Source organism: Labeo rohita, chromosome 16 (genome assembly GCF_022985175.1).
Source record: "Labeo rohita strain BAU-BD-2019 chromosome 16, IGBB_LRoh.1.0, whole genome shotgun sequence".
NCBI lineage: Eukaryota > Metazoa > Chordata > Actinopteri > Cypriniformes > Cyprinidae > Labeo > Labeo rohita.
Genome location: NC_066884.1, coordinates 4,133,941 through 4,159,031, shown reverse-complemented (window position 1 = coordinate 4,159,031; position 25,091 = coordinate 4,133,941). Strand labels below are relative to the sequence as shown.

At 29.9% G+C, this 25,091-nt stretch overlaps 2 protein-coding genes across 3 annotated transcripts in view; one reads left to right on the top strand and one right to left on the bottom strand.

Annotated features, from left to right (window-relative positions):
* LOC127178985 (raftlin) overlaps nt 1-9,315 on the bottom strand; it is a 122,434-nt gene extending 113,119 nt beyond the window's left edge. For both annotated transcript variants that reach the window (XM_051132214.1, XM_051132215.1), the window contains exon 1: nt 8,901-9,315. The gene's annotated coding sequence lies outside the window, so the exon portion shown is untranslated. The remainder of the gene's footprint in view (nt 1-8,900) is intronic.
* Nucleotides 9,316-17,168: 7,853 nt separating this feature from the next.
* Nucleotides 17,169-25,091, top strand: LOC127178986 (cysteine-rich venom protein ENH1). The gene is made up of 8 exons (XM_051132216.1): nt 17,169-17,209; nt 18,608-18,682; nt 19,064-19,164; nt 19,250-19,340; nt 21,949-22,091; nt 24,379-24,464; nt 24,562-24,644; nt 24,774-25,091. Exons 2-8 carry the CDS (start codon nt 18,619-18,621, stop codon nt 24,914-24,916), a joined length of 711 nt encoding a protein of 236 aa, XP_050988173.1. The 5' UTR covers nt 17,169-17,209; nt 18,608-18,618; the 3' UTR covers nt 24,917-25,091.

Below are 25,091 nucleotides of genomic sequence, written 5' to 3'. Positions count from 1 at the left end.
TGTCCCTACAAGCTCCAGACCCTCTTGTGTTCCCAGCCGCTGCTTCGCTGCTTGCTTATGGATAATTAGAAGAAATAGGAGCCCAGGTACAATAAAAGACACAATTATAGATTGAATCCAATCTCAGACACACTGCAACTCGTCTGACAGATTGTCTCTTTAAAATCCTTTCGCTGCAGCCCTTCGGACGGGAGGGGAGGGGAGGGGAGGGGGGGACACTTTCCCTTTTGTTCGGCATGAACCTAGAAAACCCATCCGCTCAGCGTCCAAGGTCTGGGCACGGACACGCTGGAAACCCAGACACAGCGGATGGAATTGCCATGGGAACGGGCCCCTTGACAACGATTTCATACTCAAGAGAAGAAAAGAGAGCAATATCTCCCCAGTCTGTTTCTCTCCCTTTATTCGCTTTCTTTGAGATTCTCGCTCATATTCTCATTCTCTCTCATCTTCGCTTTCTCTTGCCTTCACTCTTTCTCTGATTCTAATTTGGATTATGTGCCATTTCATTTTAGAAGACAAATATCATTTTATAATTTGCTTTATTAAAGAGCCGATTCATGGTGGAACCCTGTGATGTCAGAGATTTTTCCTAGACTGTTTTTACAGTATTATGTGTGGTTAAGTGTTGACAGGATGCTTTATATTATTATATTTTGTGCAAAAACAAAGAAATGTGAAATAATGTAAATATTTAATAATACAAGACCAAAAACTTGAGAATTTAATGCCAAGCAATGCACAGGTGTGCACATATCAACTACTTTATTTTTAAATTATTTATTTATTTATTTATTTTTTGTCATTTAATTAATAAATGAACTATTTACTTATTTATTTTACTTAAAAAGATAAAAAAAAAAAAAAAAATCATACTTTGAAGAATGTTTGTAACCAAACAGTTGCTGGTAAACATTGGCTTAAAAATACTGCTTTATATTATTAAGATGCTTTATATTTTTATATTATGTGTAGAAACAAAAAAATGTGAAATAATGTAAATATTTAATAATACAAGACAAAAAACTTGAGAATTTAATGCCAAGCAATCCACAGGTGTGCACATATCAACTACTTTATTTTAAATTATTTAATTTTAATTTTATTTTATTTTTTGTAATTTTTGATGAATGCATTTATTCATATTATTATTATTATTATTATTATTATTATTATTTTTTACTTAAAGATATGAAAATTATCCTTTGAAGAATGTTGGTAACCAAACAGTTGCTGGTAGACATGGACTTCCATTAAAAAAAAAAAAAACTTTATATTATTAGAATGCTTTATATTTTTATATTATGTAATATATAAAAATAAAATAAGCAAAATAATATAAATAAAAAACTTAATTGTAAAAACATTTAATTTAATGCCACATATCAACAACTTTATTTTAAATGATTTAATTTTTAATATTTTTTTAAATTATTAAATTAACTATTTTTTATATTATTCTTATTCTTATTATTACTTAAAGAGATAAAAAATTATCTTTTGAAGAAAGTTGGTAACCAAAAAATACTGCTTTATATTATTAGGATGCTTTATATTTTTATATTATTAGCAAAAACAAAAAAACATAAAATAGTGTAAATAAAATAATACTAGACACAAAACTCATTAAGCATTTAATGCCAACCAGTGCACACGTGTGCACAAATCAACTACTTTATATTAAATTATTTAATTTTTAATTAATTTTTAATTAATAAACTAACTATTTTTTTATATTATTTATTTATTTATTTTATTTTTCAATGGCTACCATCAACTTTTTGGTTACCAACTTTCTTCAAAATATCTTTGTGTTCAGCAGAAGAAAGAAACTCATACAGGGAGGGTGAGCAAATGATGTAAACTTGACATTTTTAGGTTAATTATTTCTTTAAATGTTTTATAATGTGAAATTTGACACTGATCTTTCGGTTCTTCAGGTCACAGATAAAAAGCGAGAAGAGTTGAAACGCAAGTTTCTTTCATTGGTAAAGTATTAAATGTATTATTTTTATCATAAAAATAGGCATTGCCTGTAGTCACTATATATATATATATATATAAACCATTTTTTAAACAAGAAAATTCATTCATTGTAACTATACACTTAATATAGTATATACACTTAAAAATAAAGGTTTCAAAGTGGTGTTTTCACAGCATTGTCATAAAAGAATAATTTTTAGTTCCACAAAGTTCTGAAAAGAAACCATTTTAATAATCTAGTTAACATTTTTCCACTATACACGCTTAAAAATAAAGGTTCTTTACTGGAATCTATGGTTCCATGAAGAACATTTAACATCCATGGAATGTTTCCATTCCAGAATAGGCTCTTTAGATCTTTAAAATGTTCTTTACACTTAAAACAAAAAGGTTCTTTTAAGAATGGTTCACTAAATGGTTCTTTGGGGAACCAAAAATGCTGCATCTGTGGCATCACTGGGGGAAAAACCCACTTTTGGAACCTAGATTCCATTGTTTGGTTCTTCATGAAACCATAAATGCCAATAAGAACCTTTGTTTTTTAAGAAAAAAATAATTTTCTGTCATGCCACCCACCCTAGTACCCATATGTGAGACAGTATGCTGTGCGAAAGTGTGAGACTGTTTTCAGTGGAAACAATCCAGTAAATTGGTAATGTGAGAAAGCATTTAGTCTGTTTTCTTAAAAGGTGCACTTTACCAGAAAGTGATCTGAATCTGTTCCTCTTTTAAAACAAAGCTCAACTTCAGTTGCACTCTGGCAAAGTATCGACATGTCCTTCTCGAACACGACTCAATCAATATCGCTGCAATTTTCCCGGCCACTCGTTACCGAGCGAGTCGATGAGTCTTGAAGAAATATTAAAGGCGTTTTATTCTGTCGCCTGTTAAAGCGTGTGTTTTCCTGCAACGCTTGCATATTTCCCGCTTTGATTGTTCTGTGTTGTGCCTAGGCATCGCCAGCGGCCTGAATATTTGTGGCAGAAGCTCGTCGCTGCGACAGGAGGGAAGAACCTAATCTTCGCACACATCCGGGAAGCGTAATCCGTTCAAAGTGGCACCTCGCGCCGGAGAAGAACAAAAATTACCATTCATCTTCCATCAAGGCGCACAGCTAAAGCTGCGTTTCATCTCCTCAACTGACTCAGCTGAGGGGAAGGTGCCGAATGCGCGGCACCGACAGCGAATGTGACATCTGATTTGTAGGCTGTCTAATCACAGGAGAGAGTGTACATTTTCTCTCAGAGAGAGCAGAGGAGAGCCTGTCCTAATTGAACGCGAGGAGAAGCCGTTCGGAGATCACAGGTACAGCGCGCAACATATAACGCGCGGGGCTTTTTGCACGTCACGTCTCGGAAGGATGTCGTAATTAAGTTTCGAATGCACTAAGGCGTTCCAATTATCTAAATTAGATTTAATTGAGCACAAGAGAGGATTCTCTGTCCTAATTAGGTTACCAAAATATTGAAGCTTCACGTGTATTAATCATGTTCCTAACACACCAGCCCAGCTGCCAATGATGATACAGGTAGAATAAACAGCTGCAGGAGTCAGAAAGACGCAATTAGCTACACTTTGGCTGCGTGTGACTTATAAGGTTAAGGAAATTACAGCTCAAGTTGTTATTCACACGATTTTCCACTAAGAAAAAGGCCGGCACTGTTAAAGACTGTAGAAGAGATCTTAACAGTGACTCAAACGTGCTCAGGTTTGCCAAATTCTGATTACAAAAGCTCAGAACTTATGCATTTTTTCATCAAAGACATAATTATGCCTTCCACACAATATCAGTCTTATTTAGGGTATTACGTCAATTTCTAAATTGCCAAAAATGTCCGGGTTTTGTCTTCATATGTGACCCTGGACCACAAAACCAGTCATACGGGTCATTTTTTAGCTCTCCATTGATGCATGGTTTGTTAAAACATGACAATATTTGCCCGAGATGCAGCTATTTGAAAATCTGGAATCTGAGGGTGCAAAAAAAATTGTCTAAAGTTGTCCAAACGAAGTCAAAAATTTAAGGGGAGGTCAGATGCAAAATTCACTTATTTATAGTGTTTGAACATAAATGTATATTGGCAGTGTGTGTACACAACCACCCTGTAATAACAAAAAAAAAAACACTGGCCAAGGCCCCTCCCATGATAGTTGATTGACGCGAGCGTCTTACCTTAGACCCGCCCTGAATGAGATGTAAGCAGTCCGCCATTGTGTCGACTCTGCTGCAGGGGAGGACAAGAATGTCTCCTAAGAGATTGTGGTGTTTTATAATGATGTAATAATGATCATAGCGGTTGTCATTTACTCCTGACATCTGAGCCACTAAAAGAGCAGCGGATTACATTTGTTTTTGAAGGTAATGCGCCCCCCCCGATCTACCATATTTTGCGTACTATGTTCACGCAAAATATTGGTGATCCAGCTTCTCCAACAGAAGAAGCGAGTATAAGGTTTTTTATGAATGTTTGCAATCGCCTTTCCTAATAATGTGCTAGTTAGCAAGTTTCGCGGCTAAAGTAAACAGTCTCTCAGAGAATGGCCGTCACTCCGCGTAAGAGAGGGGCGGGGTGAGCAGAGCTCATTAGCATTTAAAGAGGCCTGCAACAAAACAGGTTGCTGTAAACAGAGCTGATTTTGACATGGTAAAAAGGGTGTTTTTTACACTACCATTGAGAAATTTTAACCAAAGTATGTTATAGACCCTAAAAAATCATATCAACTTGATATTATCAACCATATCATCTGGTCTCCCCTTTATAGTTTCGATATAGGAAATTTACAAAATATCTTCATGGGGCATGATGTTTACTTAATATCTAAATGATTTTTGGCATGAAAGAAAAAATGATAATTTTGACACATATAATGTATTGTTGGTTATTGCTACAAATATATTTTGTAGCTACTTGAGTGAAAAGTAGGTTGACCAATAGCGTGGAGGCATTGTACATAATTGACCAGTCGTGGCGTTTGAGAAGGCGGGATCTACAGAGAATGGTCAAAGCAATGCAAATATGTGTACGTAGAATTTTTGAAGACTCTAGAGAGCATGTCAGTAGCAAAATAAAGCCAAAATCTGGACATTTTATGCAATTTAGAAATCCAGATTAACATAATACATAAAAATAATATGTTAAGACAGTAATTTGCAATATCAAGCAGCAGAACAAGCTGTTTTATACAGCTAAAAATAGCTGGATGCAGATGAGACCGGAAGCCAAACACATAAAATTTACAAATGGCCATACTCACTTTTACGGGAAAAATAAGGTAGATATTTTACATATATTGAGTAACTAATTACTAATAATAGAGCTGTTCTTACTGTATAGTCAGCAATTGTCTGTCATTTGTATGTTTGGTAAGTAAAGCACTACTATTGCTACTGCTTATACTAGTTAGTGGCTTGAATAAACCCCTAACTAAAGTATTGAACTTAAATATGTAACTTGTCCTGCAGTGTTTGCTGCTACTGTTTTGAATGAATTGGTGAAATTTACAGTAAAATAATTACTGTAAAAATATGGTAGCAACATTTATGGATTTAACTTTTTTTTTTACTACGTACTATAAAATGGCTTGTTGTTTTCACTTCCAAAAATGTTAATTTAACAGTATTTTACTGTAAAATTACATGAAATGACCTGTTATATTTCTAGTTTTTCACAGTATATACAGCCTAGCAAGCAAACTTACAGTTATCCACTTAATAGGTTTTTATTATGGCATTTTTACAGTCTTTTACAGTTAAAATTATGATCATATTTAAAGTGCGCTTTATTTTACCAGTAGTGATCAAACTTTTAAATGTCACAAGGGCACAATAAAACAGTATTAAAAATCTCACAGTGTTATTGCAGGCTGTTTACAAGCAACATCCTGGAAACCAGCTCAAAGCACCTTAGCATCACGCCAGAAACTTTTTGCACAGGCGAGTACCATCCATATTTTTGTATGCAAATGCACAATATGAAGTTTGTTTAACATTTGTTTTGTTTTTTTTCTCCCAAGGAAACAACCTCTGAGCTGTAATAAAAAGGTCCTGCTGATGCACATATGACACTGAAGTCAGCATTACTCTCCAGTAAGTCTCTAAAAGCTAGTACGCGTGGGGGTCGGAGGTGACTAGCCCATGATATGATGCATCAAATTCCTCCATGACAACAGCGGCTCTGTGTGTCGGCTCCTGAGGCGCCCGCCGCAGCGCGACAGAATGCGCACAGCCTCCGAAGCGCCGTCTGGAACTGATTAATGACAGTTTGCCTTCTCTGTTCTCTTTTCTTACATTCCTTTCTTAAAGGGCATTCACACTGACAGCGATTTGCGTCCTCAAGACATTCATTTATAATCAGAGTTGGCAATTTCTGGCAATATGAGTGACAGGGACCGTTAGCGGGACCGCCTACTAGCAACAACAGCACAATTAGACTATGTATATATTAGATTAGCATACTAACATTCTCCTCCTACTCTTTCAGCAGTATTTAGTTTGTATACTGTGTACAGTATATGCACATATTCTAGATATATGTAAGGAGTACTTTGATAAACTAAAACATTTGGGAGAAAGTGCAGTACACAACAGAGAACACAGCACAACCATGCGATGCACTCAACTTGACCTTGCAGTTTTGGCAAGGATTCTTAACTCTTTCTTGACTCATTTGATCAGACTGCCAGAAGTTTTCTACACAAAATGTAAAATTAAATACTAATTTTATTTAAAAAATAATTCTACATATAGTGTGACAAAAATTGTTTTAAAAAAACTAGTGTTGTTATCAGTAATGATAAAAACACATAGATCTATAATTAAATAAAGAAATAGATAGATAGATGACTTAGAAATGTAGGATATTTATGAAGAACTTTTGGCAAAATACAGTTAGTGTAAGCTAAAGTACTAAGCTCAGTAAAACTAAAAATAAAATAAAATTTAAAGGTAAATAGAAAAAATAAATAAATAAATATATATATATATATATATATATATATATATATATATATATATATATATAATATATATAATTATATATAAATATTAAAAGAAAGCATAATACAGTAAATGTAAGCTAAAGTACTAAAATCAATAAAACTAAAATTGAAAATAAAAAAATATATATATATATTTCTATTTAAAAATAAATAGAAATATATATATATATATATATATATATATGTATGTATGTATGTATATATATGCATAATAAATAGATTATAAGAAACGTAATGCAAATGGCTGAAGTATATACAGTTTCTGAATGTTAAAATAATTAAAATTAAATAAACATTTAAAATTAAATATATAAAAATAAAACCTAATTCAAAATAGTAGCGCTAAAGTACTAAAGTCAATAAAACTAAAATTGAATTGAAAAGTAAATGGAAATATAGATAAATACAATTTTAAAAAAAATAACGCAAATTGCTAAAGTACATACAATTACTAAAAATTTTAATAATTTAAATTAAATAATTTAACATTTAAAATTAAAATATATATATAAAAAATCCTAATTCAAAATATTACTGCTAAAGTACTAAAATTAATACAACTAAAATTTAAAATGTAAAAATGAAAATAAATATATATAGATAAATAGATCAAAAAAACTAATGCAAATGCTAAAGTACATACAATTTCTTAAAAAATTACAATGATTTAAATTAAATAAATATTTAAAATATAAAAATAAAACCTAATTCAAAATAATAATGCTCAAGAAAACAATTAACAATATTATATAAATTATACTAAAAAACACTGTCAGAAATCTCATAATATATATGATAATATTTCATTTTTGTATATTACCATAAACTAACTGACAGAAAACTGCAGGGAGACTTTTTTGTGCAAAATCCTATTAAAAGCTTAAAATACAGAACATTCTCTAAAAGTTATTTTTAGGTTTTATTTTTATCAAAAACAAAGGAAACAAACAAACATTCTACGATCAACAAGAAATTTTATTGGGCTCTTTTTTTATTTTTATTTCTGCACTGTTGTGTAAGGAAGCCCCGCCTACAGTGAAATCTGATTGGTTAAAAATTACACTACAGTTGTGATGAAACAAAAGTAGCAACAGATGTTTTATTCTGTATTGTGACGTACATGAAAACTGTCTAACGAAATAGAAAAATTGTTGAATGTTGATTGCACAAAAGGGGCAGGGTTTAATTACACATTTTTGAAATGACTTATTTCATAATTAATTTTAATTATAATTTTATGCAATTTTGCAAAATTACACTACAAATTGTTGAATGTTGATTGAAAGGTTGACTGTTAAAAAAGGGGCTGGGAAGGGTACGGGAGAAGTCAGTTGTTTGACCACAAGATAGACATTTAGATTACAAATTATGAGGTCAAAATAAGGCAAAATAAAACATGCACAAATGAACTGTTCACGGTACAATCAATAACATGCATTTAGAAACTTCATGCCGCATTTTCACTTCCAATGTGAGCACAAATTGGTTACTTAATGCTGATGTTTAACTTCACTTAATGAATGCATGCTCCAAAGTTAAGTGAATATGTCCCACTAAAGAGATTTCTCACCAAAATCCTTCAATTTCAGACTAACAACAGAAATAAAGTGCTGAAGAAACACTTCTGGATGAAAAGTCAACGGTCAAGCATTGCAGGCAAGTATGCAGTCTTCCTGTCAGTATCATACTTTATACATGTGACTCAAACTAAAGCATTGGTCTGTATGATAGGCTTTACAAGGAGCATGTGTCTGTCTTAACGGATAAAGACGTTTGCTCTAGCACATCACACAGTGGCAAACTTGTGGCTTGTGGCTTCCCATGATTGATTCTTTATCGCATCACTCTTGTCATGTTTTGCTCTCCTCCTAGACAGATGGGATGAGTGAGAATATCAACGGAGACGGACCGCTTACCTGTTGTGGAGGTGTTGACTCGCGGACGCTGCAAGTTTGAGTCAGCGATCCACCGTCCTGGCGGTACGTTTCCCGTTGGATGTGACGGTACAGTAGTAACAAGAAGCGAGTGTCTCCCGAGCGGCTCAGTCCTCCTGCGGCAGGCAGCTAGCGGAGCGCAGAAAACACACTTTGCGTGCTGCCGTTAGGTCATGCTCAAAGTATGTCTGTGCAGTGTTCTGCAAGCTCAGGGAAACCACATCCTCTGACATACCTCCTGTATCCTGCTGCCTGCGTGCCGTCTGTCTCTCTCGCGCTTTCTCTGACTGTCTGAGATGACAGACCGAGCTGACCCAGACACAGTTCGCTCCCTCTCTCTCTCTTTCTCTTTCTCTCTCTCTCGGCTTCTTCAGAAACCGACACAGTTCCTGCCCACCGACTGAAGAAACCAACTGAGGAGAAGGAGAAGGAGGAGGCGCCGAGTACGAGCGAGCGAGCGAGCGAGAGCGAGAGAGAGAGAGAGGGGAAGCGAGACGGATAAAAGGGGGGAAGAGAGCGGGAGCAGTTATTTTAGAAATTACAGGGACGTAATAAAGCAGTGATAAGAGCTCAGCATGTGTGAGGACTGAAAGAGCAAGGAAATAACCAAAACACTGTCAACAGAGTGCAGAATCAGCAATGAGATCTCTCCAGCTCAGTTGTTTCTCAAAGACCACACTGAGATTCAATGGAGAGCAAATTAGTTTAAGGTTTTCACCCTCCAAACCTGTATGATGTTATTTGTTTGGGAATAATTATAAAGCTTTTTCCTTTCTGTGTAACAACAGTTGTTTGCATGACCTGCATGGCTGTTGAGCTACAAAAAGGAAGCAAAATTGATCCATGCAACTGGAAATTCAGCTTTGTTATCACAGGAATAAATTACATTTTGAAGGGTGAAATAAATCATACTAACCTTAAACTTCTGAACAGTGGGATATTTACACAGCATCTTTCTATATATTAACAATTATTTGCATGACTTGCATGAGTGTTGCACTCCGAAATGTAAACGTGAGTGCAGCAAAATTGATATATTCCAAGTTATGCTTGAAGAACAGACTGAAAATTCATCTTTTCCATTAGAGGAATGAATTGTATTTTAAAAATTCTTCTATCAAAATAATAATATTATATTATATAATAATCATTCTTGTAATAATTAGTCATATATGTTTTTAATTAAGCAAAATATTTAAATGTTTTAATATTAATTACTTAATTATAATTTTTAGAAATTATTCATAATTTATTTTTATAATAAATTAATTATAGTTGTAGTTATATATTTTTAAATTGCTTATAATTATTCTTTAATTAATGTTACGTTTTTATTTAAATAATTATAATAATAATAATTATTGTAATAATTAGTAGTATATTTTTAATATCACTAAATATTTAACATTTTGTTAATGTAAATTACTTTAAAAATTTTTAAAAATTTAAAAATTAAAAAATTAAATATTTTATTAAATATAGATTTTATAATAAATTTATTTTAATTTTAATTCTACGTTTTTGAAATACTTATCTTATAATTAATTCTGTCAATTTTGTACAATTTTAAAATATATTAATATTAATAATGTTGCATTTTATAATCATTCTTGTAACAATAAGCAATATATTTTTAATATTGTTAAATATTTCATTTTTAAATATAAATTACTTATACATTTTTAAATGATTTATAATTATTTTATAATAAATTAATTTTATTTTTTTAATTATTATTTTATAATTAATTTTAATGATTCAATTTATGTAAAATATATTAATATTAATAATATTACATTTTATAATAATTCTTGCAACAATAAGTAATATATTTAATATAAATGACTTAATTATACATTTTTGAGCAAATAAATGCAATCTTGGTGAACTTAAGACATTATATCATAGACATTTTTAATGTATTTTCATAATATAATAATAATAATAATAATATATTTTTTAATATATAAAAATATATTCAAATATATAAAATGTTTTAGAAAATTTTATGTATCATTTTTATTTCACTCAACATTTACACAGCTTCTTTCTATATAATAACAGTTATATGCACAATTTACATGACTGTTAGCTATAAAAAAGAACAAAAAAGAAATATGAGTGAAACAAAAGTAGTCCATACAACACGTTATGTTCTTAATCTTCTTATGTAAAGTGATTTTTATTTAATTATTTATTTTTTGTGAGAAACATCATTTATAATAAAAGTCAGTATTAATTATATCTTTTTCCCTAGCAAAGCTGATGAAAAACCCTGGTTCTTGTGAATGCAATGTTGTGGACTGAGTACATGGAATGGAGAGTGACATTTGAGAGCTTCATGGAGGTGAGAAAAACCTTTTTAAAGTTTTAACAGAGATCTTAACAATGTCTCAGATATGCTCAGTCAAATTTGCAGACATACGAAAGCATGCAATCAAAATGATCCTAACCAAAACGAAATGATCCAGATCACTGTGCTCTTCCCGTATGACAACACCTCTCTATTTTGCCTCTGTTTTGTTTTAGGAGTTTTAAGAGTAACAAAGCTGGCTTCAGTGAAACGTAACTGCGGACTGTCTCCAGAGCAGTGAAAGACTGACCTCTGAGCGCTCACATTCTCCTCTGGGGAGGTTTTGTGGCGGTGGCTTGTTCTGTGGTGAGAGGGTCTGTGTCTGCTGTCCCCGGTAGAGAGATGTATTTTTCATAAACCCTAGACGCGCCCCCCTATAGCTGTGAATCCATTATTCAGACCGGTCTGAGAGAGAAAGGACAGACAAAAACACGACAGCCCGGTCCGAATCACACCATAATCACTGTAATTTCGTCCATCACATCTCTATAATGAAAATGACACACCAGCATTTCATCGGAAGTCCGAGTGCTTTAATGCGAAATATTGTCTTTAAGGCACTCAGGATGATTGACGTTCCCGTTTCAAAGGCTGTTGATAGTGATTTTATGCACAGCGGAGGACACAACTGACCCCAGGACACAAATTAATGACATGAGACGAGATGAAAGTATATGAGTCTTTCTGAAACAGGAAATCCTTGCGGCGACTGATCCTTGTCTCAAGTACAATCGCTGATTACTGCTGATCACAAGGTAGGCTGTTGAATTATTGATTAAAATACTTGACAATCTAATACTTCATAGATTTATAGATATGGGTGTTTATATATATATATATATATATGGATAAACTATAAACGTAATATTTTAATATAATTCTATATAGTATAATATTTAATCTTTTATAAAAATATAAAATCTATAATTCTAATATAATATAATTAATATTTATTTTAATATTTGTCCTTGTATAGAGAGATAGAATATTTAATTATCTATTTTTTAGATAAAAATTTAAACTGTGTAAACATTTTTTTAAAAACTTATGAAAATATTAATAATAAATTATATATGTATGTATACATATTAATTTATATATATATATAATATATATTTCGCAATATATTTTATATATTTATATATAATTTTGTATTTTTTTAATATTTCATATAAATTAATTAAAATTATTTTATATATATATATATATATATATATATATGTATATATTTATATATATGTGTGTGTATTTCTTTATATATATATATATATATATATATTGTAATGTATTATAAATATAAAAAATAATATAAAAATATATAAAACTATTCATAATAAATTATATATGTATGCATACATATTAATTTATATATAATATATATTTTGCAATATATTTTATATATTTATATATAATTTTGTATTTTTGTAATATTTTATATAAATTAATTAAAATTATATAATTTTATAAATATCATTCCATATGTATATTTTATCTATTTTAGATATATTTCGATAAATATATAATATATATTTTGCATTTTGTAGTGTATTATTTATATATATATATCTCAAATATACATAATAAATTATATATTTGTGTGTATGTATATATATATAGTATTTAATAATTTTTATATAAATTAAATAAAGAAAAATTAAATTAAATGTTATATGTATATTTTATATATTTTAGACATATTAATATAAATATATAATATATATTTTGTAATGTATTGTAAATATAAAAGATATAAATATATATAAAATATTCATAATAAATTAGGTATGTGTATATATATATAATTCTATATACATCTATATACATTTTTTATTTTTTTTTTACATTACATAGGTATGTTAAAAGTTATACTTGGAAATAAACAGAAATACTTGAATACATTTTCTGCACATTTCTATGTCACTAATCAAAGCAAATTATCACAAGGAATGAAACGTTTTGTGCTAATTAGTAAAGAATGCTCTTAGACTCCTGGACCCCACCGTATGTCCAAAAAAAAAAAAACCCTCCAGATTGTTTGATGTGTCAACCAAACGCGTATATTTAATTGAAGCCTGAAGAGGAAGGAGCGATGGTGGAAAATGAGAGCTCCCACTGCGTAATTACTGCTGCGTTTATTGCGAACTAATCACTGCGTAATCCCTGTGAAAATAAAGAGCACTACGGCGTCACTGAACACTTCACTAACTGCATTGTTAGAGGAAAACAAAAAGTGTGCAGTGCAGCAGAACACGAGTAAACTCACTCCTGCTTCCACAGCACATCTCTGTCATCATCAGTGCATGCTCTCGCTGGACCAAAACAAGCCTTACACACAGAAGACACGCACTGCGTGACCTCAGATGACCTTTTGTCTGATATTGAGGTCGTCTGTGATGTCTGGATTTCAGACAAGCTCATAAATCAACCGGTGTTTTGAGGCATCTCAATGATAAATATCTTCCAAAACCAGACTGTCAGTGGATGATACTGTTTATTAGCATTATAGTTTTAGTTTTATAGCAACATGAATTGTTAGTAAATATTGCATTGAAATTGACACTTGATCAACTTCATATAGCAATCAACCACCTTGCTTTCTAATTAACAGCTTTAAAAACCACTGAAATGGAAAACAAGTAGGATTTTTTACAGCACAAAACCTAAGTGCATGGTGATTTTTAAACAAAATGCATCAACACACATGTAACTCTTAGTGTAAGTTAACCTTAAGAAACTTTCTGACAGCACAATCCTGATATTGGTGCTGCTGCGCCTCCTACTGGTCAGACTGCCCTATACCGTTCATGTTCTGTGGGTGTTTTGCTCTGAAAGGACGTGGTTTAATTGGACAAAGATTAACGATTTTTATATAGTTTCTTTCAGAATCCTTTCTGAAAGACGTGTAAGCCCTTACATTATTGTTGACGTGACAAGTCATGCAGTGACATACTCCATCAAAAACATTTGTCTAATTGTTGTGGAATTACTATGTATGCAATTTCATTGAATGTATATGAATAGAGAGACTACATGGAGTATTGTACATAAATATCCAGCTTAAATAGACTTGTTGTCACGCAACAAGACTATTAAAGCGGACTGCAACAGTGACACGTGTCAGCATCAAAAACACATTTTCCTTAGGAATTGTAACTTAATTATGATGCATGGCTGTCTGTAAAGTTAAACCTTTTAACTTACGGAAAAAAACAAAAGTCCTGAATATACTTATAATATAATTATATTATTAAATTGTATTAATTAATCGCTTAATATATAATATTTAGGTAAATATTGCCCAGAAATATGAAGTACTATATTGTAAAAAAAATAATTATGGATACAGATGTAAAATAATAATATAATATAAATTATATTAAATAATATAAAGTTGAATCTTTAAACTTACATTTTTAAATTATAGAAATAAACAGAAATACCTGAATATATATTTGAAGCATTTTGTGCTAATTATATATAATATAAATCATATTATTAAACTGTATTAATTATATTATTTAATGTATAATATAAATGTAATGTCATCCTATATATGAAGTACTATATTGTAAAATTGAAGAATTTGAAAAGTAATCATGGATATGGATAGATGTCAAATAATAATATAATATAAATAATATTAAATAATATAAAGTTGAACCTTTTAAGTTAAATTTTTTAAATGATAGAAATAAACAAAAAAAGACCTGAATGTATATTTGAAACATTTTGTAGTAATAATTATATATATTATAAAAATCATATTATTAAATTGTATTAATTATATTATTTAATATATAATATTAATGTAATTGTATCCCATATATGAAGTACTATATTGTAAAATGTAAGAATTTAAAAATAATTATGGATACAGAGAGATGTCAAATAATAATATAAATAATATAATGTTTAACCTTTTAACTTACATTTTTAAATTAATTAATTAATTAATTAATTATATTTTAATTATATTGTTTAATATATAATATGAATTTAAATTCATTCCATATGTTAAGTACTATATTGTAAAACTGAATAATTTTAAAAATAATTCTGGATACAGCTGGATGTCAAATAATAATTTTATATAAATAATATTAAATAATATAACGTTTAACCCTTTAACTTGCTTTTTTTATTATGGAAATAAATATATACATTGTATAAATTATAATATTAAATTGTATTAGTTATATTATGTAGCATATAATATTTAAGCAATTATATCCTATATTTGAAGTACTATATTGTAAAGTTGAAGTATTAAAAAAAATAATAATTATAGATATGCATATATGCCTTATAAAAATATAATAAAAACAATATTAAATAATATAAACTTTAACCTTTAAATAAATAAAAAAAAAAAATTTAAAAAGTACAATTAAAGTATTTAAAAATAATTATAGATACAGATAGATATTAGATAAAGTATATACAGTACCTCCCAAAATTTTAGAAATGATTTATAAATATATATTTAATGTAGTCTCTTATGCCCCCCCCAAAAAAAAAAAACATAAATAAATAAATTATTATTATTATTATTATTATTATTGTTGTTGTTGTTATTATTATTGTGTCACAAACATGTAGGTCCAAATGTACTTTGAAAGTTACATAAGAAAATAAAAATAAATTAAATTAAATTAAAATAAAATAAAATAAATAAATGAAATAATAATAATAATTATCATTATTATTATATCACAAACTTGTATATTCAAATTGAATTTGAAGTTAATTGGTCATTTGCATTGACTTTTTGTTTTTTAAATAAACAGAAAGACCTGATTATTTATTTTGCACTCTTTCGAGGTTAATAATCAAAGAACTGAAATACTGAAAAAATTGCTAGTAAATTCATTAGTAATTTTTAGTAGTAATTTCAATTTTATAGCTAGTAATTTCATGACATGACGTATTGAAGTAAAAGAATTCTTGTAAAATGTACTCCAGTAATGTTTCAAAAAATCTTTTTACAATCTTTTAAAAATCTTTTTATGATTATTATGTAAATATAATTTAATGTATTACAGTTATTCATAATTATGGCTCATTGTAAATTATTTGCTTTTAGCTGACATCTGAATAACCTGCCTGAACATAGTGATCTTTATGCCAGGTTATAAATATGTAATTTATCATTCAGCGATTGTACTTCTGAGAGGCATTGTACTCGTCGATAACGGCAGGAATATAAACCTGTCACTCCTGTGCAACAGAATAATCAAATGACCCTGTTAAGACAAAATTTAAATCTAAAGGTCTTAAAATGATGTAAAAAGAGTCACTTCTATGCAATAGATGGCTCTGAGAGACCAGTTTACATGGCGTTGCATTATGAGCCCAGCTGATATGACAGAACGCCTTAATGTTTTTATCTGATGCAACTCTAATGTTTCTGTTTGTTAATTATCCAGGTCAAATGGAATGTCGTTTTGTTTAGTCAGACTTAAACTGGTGTCAAAAATCCCTTGTTTGCTGATGAAATATAATGCACAATAGCAAACGTCACACTGTAATATTCTGCATGCATATGGGTGAGAGAACTTTATTTGGATGAATTATTCCACTCAATAAAAAGAATAACGTATATTCTTTAACTGTACGCTCCGCTGCATTGCCACGTTGTCCGTTCGATTTATCATTGTTGCTTTGTTTGCAGGTTCTTTAGACATCTTGACTCATTCTTCTGCGGGTTAATTCGAAGTGTTCTTTAAACTAAACCTACACCCGTCGTATTTACACTCTCATGTTTGCTTCTACTATTAACCTCTCAGGTTTTGTATTGTATTGTGAACATTGCTCAAGTGGTGTCACATGTCACTGCTGACAATGGAACATGTTCTTGAGATCATTAGGATGCTGGGAATATAAAGAGAATAGTGAGGGACTTCACCGCAACATCTCAGACGCCTTGACTCGTGGGCAGGTGAGGAGAAAAGTTAATGCAGATCTGTTTGTTATGTACTATGTCATTTAAGCTATAAGCTTTTAAAATTGAAATATGATGTTTTTAATATTTTTACTTAATTATATGTATTTAAAATTTATATTTTGTGTTGCTTATATCTAAAAAAGGACTACAAACTAAGTTTCTTCATAACATTTTGACTGCAGTTGTAGTGTAAAAAATGAATTTATTTTATGTTCTACATTATATTTTTTTTTCTTTACAATTTATATTTAAAAATGTATTTTTTATGTAATTTTTAGTTTTTTATATTAAAACATTTTTTCTATTTTTTTTACAATTTGTTCTAATTGTGTGTATCTGAAAAAGACTACAAAATGAGCTTTCAAATTTGATCCTAACATGACTTTATCCTAACATTTTAATTGTGACTGTAGTCTGTATTTTTTTACAAGTTATATTTTAAATTGTAATAATATTTTAACTGTAAAACTCTGTTAAAACTGTAGTATAGAATTAAAATATATATATATAAAAAAAAAAATTTTTTTTTTTTTTTAAAAAAATCATATTTTACGTTGAAATTTGGATTTTATTCTAACATTTTAATTGTGACTGTAGTGTAAAAAATATTTTAAAATATTCTACATTGTTTTTTATTTTTCTACTTTTCCTTTTTTTAAAATTTATATTTTAAATTGTGGATGTATATATCTGAAAACAAGACTACAAAATGAGCTTTCAAAATTGAAATTTGCATTTCTTCCTGACTTTTTTATAGTAATTATAGTAAAAATATTTTTTTACCATTTATATTTCAAATTGTGTGTATATTTCTGAAAAAGACTACAAAATGAGCTTTCAAATTCCTTACTAACATTTTAACTGTGGCTGTTAAAACTAAATTATTGTTTTTCTCAATTTATAAAAAAAATTTAAAAAGTTTTTTTCCTAACATTTTTACTGCTATATATATATATAATTATTTTATAGTATTTCTTTTACAATTTATATTCAAAATGTAATAAAAATTCAAAATATTAGTAATTTATATTTTACAAAAAACTATAACATTTTTTTCTTTTTGTGCTTTACAATTTGTATTTAAAATTGTAAAAAAAAAAGTATATATCTGAAAAAGGATTACAAAATGAGCTTTAAAAACTCAAAATTTCAGTGTTTCCTCATGACAATTTTACTGTAATTTTAGTGTAATTAACATATATATATATATATATATATAATATTAATTATAATAATTAATAATTTATATCTAATATAAATATAATTTTTATATATATGTATATGTATATATATATATAGTAATTTAATATGTATTTTTGTACATACGTTTTTGAGTTTTTTTAAGAATTCATTTTTACTTCTTTATTTTTTATTTTGCAATCTGCTTGACAGAAGGACACAAAATGTTTGCAGTAACAGTTTGTATCCTGGGGTTGCTCCATATGAGCACTGCCTGCAGCTTGGTGAGTTTGATTTTAATAAATTGCTTCTTTGCTTATGATGTTTGTAGCTGATTATTTGCTATGAATAACATCGAAACACAATTGACTAAATTTGTTTCTAATAATTTTAAACTATGTTGTGATCTAAAGGCTTTTGCTTAGATGCTTGAAATCAGTTCTATAGTCAAATATATATATATATATATATATAAGCATGAACATTTGTTATAGTTTTATTATAGATGGGATTTTGTTATCAATAAGCAATAATGATCATTTTTAATATTTATCTCTTTTCATGTGATTGGATTTCCAGTCAGGTAAGCATACTGTCTGTTATAAATCTGTTTAATATGCATCATCTGAAAATACATCAGACTGATTGTTTTGCTTTTCACCCTCACAGGCGTCTGTACGGACCTGACTTCTGTCCAGCAGGAGATTGTGGATGTGCACAATGCCTACCGAAGAGCTGTGGTTCCGTCTGCCAGCAACATGCTGAAAATGGTAAATCACACTTTTGGATTTTAAACCTACATCTTAGTGAACTGCTGTCATACACTAAATGGAAAGTGTTTTGTGTCATTTATAGAGCTGGAGTGATGCAGTGGCACAGTCAGCTCAATCCTGGATTGATCAGTGTAACATGACACACGGACCACCAAGCAGCCGCATGATTGACGGTATGTTACCCACAATTACAGTCAATACATTTATTTATAGTGCACTTTTTATAGTACATACTGTTCTGAGCAACTTCAACAAGAATAGTGGTTATAAAAACCCTCAAACAGCAAGCCAGAGATCAAACACTTATTCAAGCACTTCAGTATTTAAATACTTAATCATTTAGAATATTGGATGTATCTGTGTGTGTGTTTTATATATGTGAGTGTGTATGTATGCGTGTGTTTACATTGTACATTGAAAGTTAAACAGTTCTTTTAAAATCTGTAGATAACCAGAAATACCTGAATAAATATTATACACCCTTTCTAGGTCACTAATCTAATGGAAGTCACCAAAAAATAAATAAATAAATAAATAAATAATAAAAGGTAATTGAGACTTTATTTCACAATTCAGATTATTTCCCCTGCAATTCTTAATTTATTTCTCACAATACTGAATTTATCTCACAATTCTGAGAAAAAGGTCAGAATTGCAATATATAAAGAGATGAGAACTTGCAATTCTGAGAAAAAAGAATTGTGAGATAAAAAGTTGCAATTACCTTTTTTATTCCATGGCAGATTCCAACAAAAAAAAGTGAGATGAAAATTCAGAATTCCGAGAACAGTCAGAATTGAGAGTTAAAAAGTTGCAGTTACCTTTTTTATTTTTTAATACATGACAGAAAAAAAACAATTGCGAAATGTAAAGACAGAATTTGTGATATTGAAAGTTGCAATTAACATTTGTATCTCCCTGCCCCCATGATGGAATAATGAAAATACAAAATAAATAAAACACACATAAACACTATTGCGAGATTACCTTTTTTATTTTTTATCAAAACAAAAAAAAAAAAAAAAGAAAAGTCAGAATTGTGAGATGTAAAGTGAGAATTCAGGAAAAAACTCATAATTGTGAGATAAAAATGTTGCAATTACCTTTTTTATTTTTATTGCATGGAGGATTAAAAAAAAACAATTGTGAGATGTAAAGTCAGAATTCCAAAAAAAATCTGAATTGAGAGAGAACTTTTTTAATTTTTTATCCCATGGCGGAAAAAACAACAAAAAAAAAACAAAAACACTGAATTGTGAGATGTGGATTCAGAATTTGATAAAAAGTTGCAATTAACTTTTTTTTTCATGGCGGTATTAAAAAAAAAAAACACAATTGCGAGATGTAAAGTCAGAATTGTGAGTTAAGAAGTTGCAATTACCTTTTTTATTTTTTATCCCATGTGGAAATAAAAACAAAAACAACAACAACAAAAAAACACAGAATTGTGAGATTTGAAGTCAGAATTGAGAGAAAAAATTGCAATTACCTTTTCTATTTTTTATTCCATAGCGGATTACGAAAAGGAAAAAAAAGAAAAGAAAAAAAAACAAAAACAAAAAAAAAAAAAAACAGAATTGCGAGAAAAAAGTCAGAATTGTGAAATAAAAAGTTGCAATTAACTTTTTTATTTTTTTCCCCATGATGGAATAAAACAACAACAACAACAACAACAACAAAAAAAACAAAAACAAAAAAAAAACAAAACACAGAATTCCGAGATGTCAAGTCAGAATTCAGAGAAAAATGTCAGAATTGTGAGATAAAAAGTTGCAGTTACCTTTTTTTTTTTCTTGACAGAATCAAAGAAAAACAACAGAATCGTGAGATATAAAAAATTGTCGGAATTCTGTCTTTTTTTTCCTAAAAATTTTAAATTTCCAAAGAAATAAGAAGTCACAGTTACCTTTTTAATTAATTAGTTAATTAATTAATTAATTAATTAATTAATTTTAATTTTCAAATTATGACAATTAATGACACTAAGTCTCATTTGGATACTTAAATCAGTCATAACAAACATAAATATTAATGTATATATAATTAATTTTTAATTTTTTGTGGTCAGTTCATCACAAACAAAAAAGTCATACAATACTTCTTTCGACTTCAACACTAGATCGTTTTATCAGTTTTCACTGTGCAAATTTTTTATTTTTTATTTTTAATTGACTTGAAAAGCATTTTTGTACTATATTACTGTCAAATAAATATCACTTGCTTCTATATTTTGTTAGGATTTTTTTTTAAAAAATGGCTTAACTGTCCAAATATGTTCTGGGGCCACGGTATATACGACCAAAGCAGTTTAGATCTGAGAAAACAGAAGATTTCTTTGATGCAGCACACATGCCTATAGACCCAATATTTATACAGGAGGATTATGCAAGCGAGTGATGACGTGCTGACTAGTCCATACAGATGAAGGACAAAACGCTAATGTGTGTCAGTTACTTACAGTGCATTCTAGATGACGAACAAACCATTACAGCACCAAAAAGAAAGAAAATTTGTTAGATAAATTCATTTAAAAATGGAAAAGATTCCATCAAGTTTGCAATGCATAGTTCAAAATACATGTAAACATTTCTGAAAATCAGTATGGAAAATTCCTTTGTATTTACACAGTACATCAGGCCCTATTTTTACAGGCTTCTGTGTACAAAATAACAAATTGTCCATAAAATCATTAAAAACAACACATTCATTTCAACCAGCCTGCAGCCCACCAGATGCAGTGCTGTAGTTTCCCTCATTGAATGTTTTCTCTCTAATGGACAGGATATGAAATGGGTGAAAATCTCTTCAAGGGCTCTGCGGATTATTCATGGACTGATGTGGTAAACGCCTGGCACAGCGAAGTCAACAATTATAAATATCCCACAGGATCCACCAACGGTCAGCCTATTGGACATTACACACAGGTGATTATTCAGCTGAATTTCTTAACTACGTTCAGTCATACATTTATGAATTGTTTTGTTTTTAGTAAAAATCCAGTAGCTTTTAGTTTACATCAGTCATGTACTATGACTTGCTACTTGTTATTGCATGTCAAAAAAGGGGAATTCATTTTCATATTTCAATATTTCTCCTTCATTTTCCCAGGTAAGAATAATTAAATGTAAATGTATTTTGACAGCTTGTAGGAGCTCTTTACAGGGATACTTCACACAAAAATGAAAAATGTTGGTAACCAAATAGGGAAAAAAATATATTGACTCCACCGGCAAGTGTTTGATTATATTGTCATTTCTATGTCACTTATGCACCCCTGGTGAAAAAAGGAGTATGTTTTAACATACTTTAAAAAGTCTATTGCTTACTTATTTTAAAAATAAAATACTTTAAACAAATATACTTAAGTGCAAACTTAATGTAATGTTTTTGGACTCGTAATTGCATGTTTTGCAGTTAGTTAACCTTGTAGAGTGCTTTTTGGACCCACTTAAGTAGGATTTAAGTACATCTTTATTAGGGCTGTCAATTTAATGCGTTAATTAATTAGTTATGAAAAATAATGCAATCAAAATGTTTTAGACCTGTACGTCATCTTATATTTCATACAGCTGACTGTTGACAAATGGACCTGGACAACAAAACCAGTCATTAGAAACAATTTTTTGAAATTGAGCTTTATATATCATCTGAAAGCTATACATAAAACTGTAAGATACAACTATTTTAAAATCTGGAATCTGAGGATGCAAAAAAAAAAAAAAAAACGAAATATTGAGGAAATCGCATTTAAAGTTGTACAAATTAAGTTCTTAGCAATGCATACTACTAATCAAGAGTTAAGCTTTGACATATTTATGGTGGGAAATTTACAAAATTTTTTCATGGAACATGTTCTTTACTTAAAGGAGAAGTCCACTTCCAAAACAAAGATTCACATATAATGTACTCACCCCCTTGTCATCCAAGATGTTCATGTCTTTCTTTCTTCAGTCATAAAGAAATTATGTTTTTTGAAGAAAACATTTCAGCATTTTTATACATAATGGACTGATATGGTGCCCGGATTTTGAACTTCCAAAATGCAGCTTCAAACGATCCCAGATCCCATAGCGTAACGATCGATTATTTAAAAAAAATAATACAATTTATATACGTTTTAAAGTCAAACACTTGTCTTGTCTTACTCTGCCTGGACTGTTTTTTTCTGGTTCATGACAGTTAGGGTATGTTGAAAAACTCCCATCTCATGTTCTCCCTCTACTTCAAAATCATCCTATATTGTTTTTCCTTTTTTGTTAAGGGTGTTTGATCTTCTTTGCATGTTCACTTTGCAAAAACTGGGTCGGTACTTCTCTGCAGCGACGTAGGATGATTTCGAAATGATTTTTGAAGTTGAGGGAGAAAATACAATTGGAGTTTTTTGACATACCCTAACTGTTTTGAAACAGAATACACAGAGCTCAGGGAGAGCAAGACAAGACGAGCGTTTGAGATTAAAAAGTATTTAAATTGTATTTTTTTAAATGAAAATAACCAATCGTTTCACTAGATAAGACCCTTCTTTCTCGGCTGGGATTGTTTACAACCGCATTTGGGACCTTTTGGAAGTTCAAAATCGGGGCACCATTTCAGTCCATTATATGGAGAACAATGCAGAAATGTTTTCCTCAAAACAATATTTTTATGACTGAAGAAAGAAATACATGAACATCTTGGATGACTAGGGGGTGAGTACATTATATGTGAATCTTTGTTTTGGAAGTGGACTTCTCCTTTAATATAAAAGAAAAATGTATAATTTTGACCCATACAATGTATTTTTGGCTATTGGTACAAATATATCCGTGCTACTTAAAAGTGGTTATGTGGTCCAGGGTCACAAGAGGTCAGAAATTCTGAGGAAAAAAGTCAGTGAGAAAAATTGTCTGGGTTCTGATTTTTTTTTTTTTTTTATTTTGAAATTCTAACTTTTTTTATTATTATTATTTTACATCTTAAAAGACTAAGAAGTCACAATTACCCCTTTTAATTTTTTTTCATGAAAGTGTACTCAAAGTGCACTTAAATGCCCTTTTAATATTAGATCATCTGTACAGTTTTTTGAAAATAAACTTTTATGATTTAAAGTGCATTCAGTACAAATCAGCACACTTATTTTTCAACAGAAATGCAATGCATTTGTCTGTAGCTTTATTAAATGCCACATTGTGAGATGGAGGCGTCTCAATCTAAAATAATGCTTGTGTGTAGGTGGTGTGGTACAGCTCGTATGAGGTCGGCTGTGCCGTAGCTCAGTGTGGAAGCTCCTACTTCTACGGATGTCATTACTACCGCGCGTACGTTGCTGTTCTCTATGATATTTGAACGTTTTATTCCCATATTTGAGTGTTTTCCTCATTTCGGTCTCCATTTCTCTTTCTTCCACCATTTCAGAGGGAATTTCAGAAGAGTCTCGCCGTACTCTCTGGGTGATCCGTGTGCCTCCTGCCCGGACGACTGTGAAGACGGTCTGTGCAGTAAGTGCATTTCTGTTTTTGGTTTCAAAATGATCCCAAACGATGACTTGGTCACGGTTTGCATTGCTTAATGCAACTCTGAGAAGATATTATGCTTTACTGACTTTCAATTCTCTCTTTTTCTTTTAGCAAATCCCTGTCCATACATCGACATGTTATCCAATTGCGATAAATTGAAAAAAATGGCCACTTGTGACCACTCCTTTGTGAGCAAGTTGTGTCAAGCCAGTTGTCTGTGTGAAGACAAAATCGTTCCTGTTGCAAGGAAATGAAATCTTCTATGGCCACATCATATGAAGTACGGCCCTTTTTGGATAGTTGTAGCACATCTTTCCTATAATGTGAAATATATATTCTAACTTTTCTTTCTTTCCATTTCTATTCTTTTTATGTGAAATCTCAAATATGATGGTTATTAAAAATAAAGGGTATTGTACTTTGATAATA

Excerpts from the sequence above, each read along its gene's own strand:
- LOC127178986 (XM_051132216.1), top strand. The coding sequence starts at position 18,619 with ATGTTTGCAGTAACAGTTTGTATCCTGGGGTTGCTCCATATGAGCACT. Across the intron at positions 24,465-24,561 it reads GGATGTCATTACTACCGCGC|AGGGAATTTCAGAAGAGTCT; the intron begins GTACGTTGCTGT and ends CCACCATTTCAG. Across the intron at positions 24,645-24,773 it reads CTGTGAAGACGGTCTGTGCA|CAAATCCCTGTCCATACATC; the intron begins GTAAGTGCATTT and ends TTTTTCTTTTAG.